Below are 7543 nucleotides of genomic sequence, written 5' to 3' on the forward strand. Positions count from 1 at the left end.
GGGCATCTAAGCCCTCTCCGCTTCCCTTCGAGGCAGTCTGGCCAATTCAAAAACACCGACGAACCCTGAGTTTAATCACTGGTCAGCACCCTCGATATTTGCCAGGGTGTTGAGGCGAGTTAAATTCTCCGCTGCAATGGTTGCACCGACTGCTTGATGCCTCAATACTACAGTTCGACACTGGAGTGGAGTGATCCCTGTCTTCGATACAACGAACACTCGGTGTGCGCAGCCTGTAAAAATACTCTCGGCTGTCTTCCAAGAATGGCATTCCTTGCAGAGTATGGATAGCTCCATTGCGAGCTCATGAACGACTGACGAGCGGGAGAATGGATCCTCGAGTCGCCACGGCCCCCGCTCCGGGAGGCAAAAAGGGTTTCACGAAGAATAATATCGACAGCTCGTCGTGTCTGCTGCGTCAACTTTCCAACAAAACTGTCCATAGACCCTGTCCCGAGCCCACCGCAGCGGCTCCAACACACCGACCGAATACATGCCCGGTGCCTACTTTGACGCCGCAGTTCCACTGGAACTTGAACAATTCGGCTCTCAATACATTGACTCGCAACCAGGTCAACCAGCTCTACGGGTTGTTCAAGTTCTACGACTCCTCCACAATCGGAGACGACCTGCCTTCGATTAACTGCGCTCGACTCGTTGAAATCCTACGCGATGCCCGATTGATCAACGAAAGCAGCACTACAAACTCGGCGATGCCGCATTCAACTAGAGGGCTCCAGGTCGAAAGCGTTGAACGCATATTCGCACAGGCTGTTATGGGCAAAATGCGCGTGTATTTGGACGCGGACGGCCAGCCGGCACTCACGTTTCCACTATTTTGCGGCGCGCTCATGAATTGTGCGATGCTGTTGACTCCGCTGTCTCACCCTGAGGCTGCGTTGCGTCAAATTCTCCCGATTCTGCTTGAAGGTTCAGTCGTGAGTGGACATCACGTTTCAGCCGACAAAGGCATACTCGGCCTCATCCCTACAGACGGCACGATCTCGTTGTGGATGTCTGGACAGCAAGGCTTGCATAAATCGACTAGTGACTTCCGAGAAACGCTTCCATTCCAGCAGGTGATTGCAGACTGTATGCGCGATAAAGTGCTTGAGGAAATGAATCAGGAGAAGCTGGCGCGGTGCTATGAGATTCCTGATCGTCTTAACGCAAGTTTTCACCACAACACGATTGCACTCATTTCGAACCATTTCCGCATGTTTGACGTGTTTGATCGTGGTACAGTGCCGCGACAGGAGGTCTTCCCTCTGCTTTCAAGTGTGGGTAAACGGCCAGACCTCCCCGATCCGTACGCAGTTCTGGCAAAATTGTCTGCTTCCAATGGTGTTTCATCGCAGTCATCAGAGATGAGTGGTGGGGGAGAACTGACACTAGCTCAGCTGCTCCTAGTCATCGAAGCGGCTCGAGACTCGAAGCGACATTCAATCACGGCTCGACTTGCTGCGATGAAGATGAACAACCATCCCCAAGCAGAAACCAAGGGTGACACCAATTCGGCTGAGCCGTTGCCTTCCGCCAAGGAGAATGCGGACGATGAGACTGCGCTTGAACTCGTCGCCAATTCACACATCGCCTTTCCTCACAGCAACCATGCCGACACTGGTGGTTCCATCAGCAAAGAGCGGAAAAAGATGGGAGTATCTCGCTCTCAATCGCGAAAATCGATAACATCGCAAACTCCAGGGGCTGGTCTGACTAGCTCCTCGAGCAGCTCGCTGCTAAGTAGTAAGCATCGTGGTGGTTCCAAGAATCGTTTAGCCCACCTTGTCTCCAGCACAAGCAAGAAGAAGGTAGAATTACGAAAAACCGTATCAAAAGCCCGAAATCTTGGCGTAGCGACTACCGATTCGGATAGCCATGGGTCAGTGATACAGTCCATGGAATCAGGCTCGCATTCGCAACGCTCGAACAACACCGCCGGCAGCAAGAACAGCTCGGAATATGACCATGACGTTACGGAGACGACGGACTCCTTTACTCCCCGTAGTGATGACTTCAGTGTTGATCGGCGGGGCAGCAGGCAACTGGAGCACAATAGACAATCGAGTGCAGTGTCGACGCGAACAACCCATGAACCGTCGAAGAATGGTAAGAGCATCCGCATTTTCTTGCTGCTCGGCGGTGACCATGATGGAGCCATCTGCTGCACGCTGTCTCTGAAGCTATCAACCCGGAATATTGTGGAGAGTGAGGGGACATATTACTCGGCCGCACCGAGCGAAACCACGCGAGTTACACCCGTACTGCCAACGCAAAACACTCTCGCCAACGCGCTACTGCTGCTGAAGAAATGCGTCTCGATCAAGCAAGAACGCGGATTTGAGCTTCGCCCCACTAACCAACTGGCGGTCGTGGATGAAATGCTGCTTGAGCTCAAAAAGCGAGAGCCTCGCTTCAGCATCGCTCTGAAGCCGGGCGCCAGAGCATCACAAATCGCCGCGTCGACAGGAAATTTGGGTTCAGCTAATCTGGTGAACACCACAGAGGACGAGGGAAGAATGGTTGCTTCGTCTTCTCTCGGTTTGATTCCACCTTTAAGGATTGAATCCCACCTGATTTCGGCATCCCCGTTACAACGACGTAAGCCTCTCTCTCTCCCCAAGCCTGCGTATCACCACCACTACGAACTTCCGAGCAATTACAGAAATGTAGTGGCATCGTGGGGGGTCTCACAGAGCGACAGCTACGCGTGGGTCCACGCTGTAAATGCGGCATCGCCCCTAAAGCCAGCGTCACCGCTGCGCTCCAAAACGAAGCCCAATCCAAATGGCCACCTAAGTCCTCTTCGCCTTCCGTATAGACAGGATTATTAGAGCACCTCCACCCAAGCATTTTGTCGCTCAAACCCAAAAGTGCACCTTTCATCGAAAATCTTCGTTCTGCTTCACACATAAAAATCGGGACTCCTCAAAACCCTCAGATCAGTTACTTATTAATGCCCTCGGGATAATTTGCCGCCCACAGCTTTAGACGATTTCTTCTTCACGGATTTTGACGCAGAGCGGGACATTGCACTGTTCCAGCTTGCAATTCATTGCGTGGTACGCAAACAGCTCGGCCGTGATACGCGCGAGCCGGTACGAGCGCCACTTGTCGCTGTGCGACGCCCAGCACACACTGCGCAGAAATCGCTTCATGTGAGGACAGAACACGTGGAACTCCGGGTCTGCGCACTTGACGTCATCGCAATTACACGCGTGAATGAGCAGCGAATTGCTCGACTCGGGGTTTTCTTCCAGCGCCTGGATGATCTGCACACAAAAACAGCAAACCGGGCCCAATTAAAACACAATCTCCAATGCCACCCTCCACAAGCAAGTGCGTACCGGGATCGAGGCCGGGCCGTCTGCTCCTCCATTGGCCGCTTCACTTTCTCCACTTGGCGCCGGTGCTGTCGTAGTCCCCGCCACCTCTCCAGCATTCGTCGCCTCATTAGCCTGCGCCGTGCCAGCACTCTCCGTCGCTGCACCTCCAGCTCTGGCTGTCCGCAGCTTCTCTGCCTTCACCCGGACACCAGCAGCAGCAGCCTCAAAGTCGGGGTACTTGACCCGGCACTTGGGGCAGTACCACGTGCCCTCGGGCACCTCCGGCAGCGGCGGGCTCAGGCAGAAGACGTGGTACTCGGCGTCGCAGTCGTCGCACAGCACGATGTCGCGCTCGCGCTCCGAGCTCCTGCACACCTCGCACACCGTCTGGTTCTTGTCCACGTCCGCCTCCTCCTGCTCTGCGTCCGCGTCCATCTCCACGTCCATTGGCTCCTGATCCTGATCCTGATCCTGATCCTGTTGTTGCTGCTGCTCTAGTTCTTCTTGTTGCTCTTGTTGCTGCTGCTGCTGGGACGCGTCCGACTCGAAGTCGCTGAGCTCGTCCATGGGGTTCACCTCGCGCATGTCCACTTCGCTGGAGGACTCGCTCATGTAGTCGCGCGGGTTGATGAACTGCGGGCTGCCGCTGGTGTCGGCATGGGAATTGGAATTGCTGCTGCTGCTGGTCCTCCTTGTGCTCACCATGGCAGGTGTACCGGTACTTGCTGTGCTTGCTGTTGACGAGTCTGGGCCTGCGGCGGTTGGACCAAAAAAGGTGGTTAGCAAATTTAGAAATGTGGTTTTGTGATATAGAAACGGTTTCCGGAGTTAGAAATGGAGTACGCACGCTCGGATTTGAGTGGCGGCGCGTAGCGGGAGCCGCGGCCGGCGCCGGAGGACGGCGGCGCTGCGCCCGGGAGCTTGGCGATCGTGCGCTGCACGAACGCGTCGATGCGCTGCAGGTCGGGGTCGCGCGCAACCGCCGTCTCCCAGTTGAACCGCTGCATCGACGGGCTCGAAGTGCGGGCCATTCTGTGTTGGCTAAAAAAAAGCAAAAGTGTCAAAATAGGACAAGGATCTAGTCCGAATCAAATAAGAAATGGATCTGGTCGAAACCAAGGGTGAGGTTGAAGTGGGCGTCAAATGGCAATTGGGGGTCCATCCGCAGCCATTTTCAGAGCGTGTTGCCGCCGGCAGCACGGAGCAGCCTGCCGGATACGTATAATTAATAAATTACACCGCATTTCGAGCGAGTTGAACTTTAAACGAAGGGCAAATCGTCACCATCAATAATGGACACATCAGCGCTTGCATCCTCGAGTTGACTTCACCGTGGCACGCTGTGACCCTTACCAAAACTGTACTTCGTACTAACCTTTTGGTTAGTTTTAATCACCCGACTTTCACGAGCGGAGCTCAGAGATGACGACCTTTTTGGGCGATGGCACTGCTCCAGAGCGACTGAAGACAAAACTACCTCGTGCTAGTGCTGTAGAGCCTAGCTGTACTATTAGTGGGCACCAACCACTACACCAAAATACGGGATTGGTACAGATAGAGCTGGACCACTTCGCTCCTCTCGACTTGCAATAACCATTTCCGTTCGTAAGGCCGTCATCTGTCTGCGAGAAGCAACTTGTTCGGGTGGCTCCTCCATCCAGCTTGCTTCGGCATGAAAATAGGTACTCAGACGACAAGTGCTACGTAGAAGCCTGAACGTTGCCACAGAAGGCCCTTCAAAAACACGCGTAGATTCAACGTACGGTATTTTGTTAAAATGACACGTCCACCCAGTCACTGAGTCAGTGCACTGCACTCTCACGCGAGCTCTGCATACCGGCGCCGTATGTGTTCCGATCGTTGGTACATCTGGGTACCAAACGAAGCAACCATTCCTGTGGTTCCCCTCTCTCAAACAAACCAAGAAGCGCCCAACACGAAAACGCCCTCCAACGCCGCAATGCGTCAGGTCTACTTGCTCCTGATAGTTGTCGTTTTCGCTGTCACCAACAGCCAAAGTTTCACTACAGCCGAAACGATCTTTACCTCAATGGAAAGTAGCCTTAACATGGACACCGTAGATGCTGAGAGCGAAGAGCGAATGAAGCCGCTGAGTCTCGGCACAGCCACCTCGTTTTCCAAGAAGGAGGCCGACGTTGTCAAGAATCTGAAGGAGAATCCAGCCTTGGCCAAGACACTGAGCAGCAGTCCCTCACTTCTCAAGTCTTTCCAGAACAACCCTCAGGTTGTCAAAACCGTCCAGAGCTTGCAAAAGAACACGGCTCTAATGGAGAGGGTGGAGACTTTGGCAAAGAGCCCTTCGATTAACAATCTCAAGATTGCGAGCAGGAGGAATCCTAGTGCGCTCACAGAGAGAAGCGTGGAGAAACTCGGTGGAGCCGTGCTGAAACGTTCCGGCAGGTTGCCTTTTTTGCGGTTCTTATTCAGAACAGGTCTCGAATTTGATCATGCCTATTCTGTGACCAGATATCAAGACCTGAACGAAACAGTCATAGAAGTGGGTCTTGACATCGCATTTCTTCTTGTTAGTGCTTCATTCTCCTTCATGCTCTAACCACAGCTCGTAGTGCTTATTGTACGAATGACAGGGCTCATTGCTACCGGTAAGATTGAACATACACAAGCTCTAGTTTCCACTGGCTCCACTTTATTGACCTTAGTTTCTACACATCCATGTTACTTGCTAAGAAGTGATACCTTCGCCGAGAGAGTGTACGTTTCACGACGGCGTGGTGATTTAGCACGGTTACCTGAAATGTCGTGAAGCATTTGCACGTTGCGTCGTGAAAGAGCTTCAATTCCGGCCACAAATATAGGAAGGCTTGGGTGGGTGGGTGGGGGCGGGGGCAAATGCCCCATTCAGCTCTCTGTTAAAGCGCACGAGCGGGTTGTTGGTACGAGCAACGACTTGCTTACTCATCCCATCAACATTCCACAAGTCAGGGCTGTATCGACGCACCAACCGTCGATTAAAGTAGGCCCAGAAGCATTCCCACTTATAATGGAAATACGTAACACCCCGTGCTACACACTTCTCACGAATCAGTTTGCGAACATAAGCGGTTCCCTGAACAGCCACCTTTTCCTTTTCGACGACAGCCAAAACGTCTAACCCTCCCGATGCCATCGCGATCTGAATTTCCGGGGGCGAAATACGAAGTTTCTTCATCTGCCGACCTAGTGTTTGTTTAAAATGGAAGTAACATCCACTCACCTTGGCATCGGGGAATTGGGTCAACACGGCCATGATTAATCCTACCTCAAAGTCGCATATTACAGTGGAGGGGTTGAGCTTTTGATCGGTGGCTTGAATCACGTGGTCAATCACATTCCAGTATATGTCAGACTCTTTCGAGCTGCATAGCACGTAGAAGGCCGGTAGAAAGCAGTCCGAGGCTTGGTCGTGGACCATAATCACAACGCATTAGTAAAACGGTTGTGGAACGCATCCAGATGTGCCATCCACAAACATACTGACGCCCTTGTATTTCAGCTTGTCAATAATCTCAAGATGGTCCCAGCCGATGAGGCGCTCAATCTTCGTGCCGCTGCTCCCTTTATGAGCATATACACGGTGAAATTGAAAGAAGCTCATAGTTGACCCTTGAACCAATGCCAAAGGTGGCACTTCGACGAGACCATGCATTGACCCACCAAAGTACTCACGCCGTGTTCTGTACACGCGCCAGCGTACCTCAGGCTTTGCACAGCAACATTGTCGGCAGCGTAAAAAGTATCACGTACACTTTCCCACGCACGCTCGGCTGGCATCGCAAGGTTTCGGAGAACCAGCTCGTCGACGGCGTCCTTCATCTCTTTTTCCACGTTACGAACGTTATGTACAACATTGCCCTGGTGGCAAACATGAGCTCGAAAATTCCTAAACGCCATGTGCTCCACAGTGAAATCCACTCTACCCTTGCATTTTTCCTTGCGCCGATGAAAATTACAACGATAGGTAACCTTCCTAGATGATGTTCCAGCTTTTGTGTACTGAAAACCATTCAATCGGATGACGGACTTAAATTTCGTGCGCTGTGGCTCGCCAGAAACCAACAAGCCGGCCAAGCAGGATGTTTGGCTGTCAGGTGAAGTATCTACCAGAGGCAAGCTTGACTGGGATGACTGCATGCTGCCATCAGCTGCGCAAGTCGACGAAGTTGGTGACACGGGCAGAAATGGCGAGAGGGACGGTG

At 52.7% G+C, this 7543-nt stretch overlaps 1 protein-coding gene across 1 annotated transcript; it reads right to left on the bottom strand.

The window, feature by feature from the left end:
- Positions 1–2987: 2987 nt before the first annotated feature.
- IUM83_02477 (PHD Zn-finger protein) lies at positions 2988–4333 on the bottom strand (the record flags this gene model as incomplete). The annotated part of the gene is made up of 3 exons (XM_067926401.1): positions 2988–3272; positions 3348–4078; positions 4174–4333. The coding sequence occupies 3 exons, from the start codon at positions 4331–4333 to the stop codon at positions 2988–2990; spliced, it is 1176 nt and encodes a 391-aa protein (XP_067796755.1).
- Between the last annotated feature and the right edge of the window lie 3210 nt (positions 4334–7543).

The sequence above is a fragment of the Phytophthora cinnamomi genome (assembly GCF_018691715.1).
Source record: "Phytophthora cinnamomi strain GKB4 chromosome Unknown Contig16, whole genome shotgun sequence".
Classification (NCBI taxonomy): domain Eukaryota; phylum Oomycota; class Peronosporomycetes; order Peronosporales; family Peronosporaceae; genus Phytophthora; species Phytophthora cinnamomi.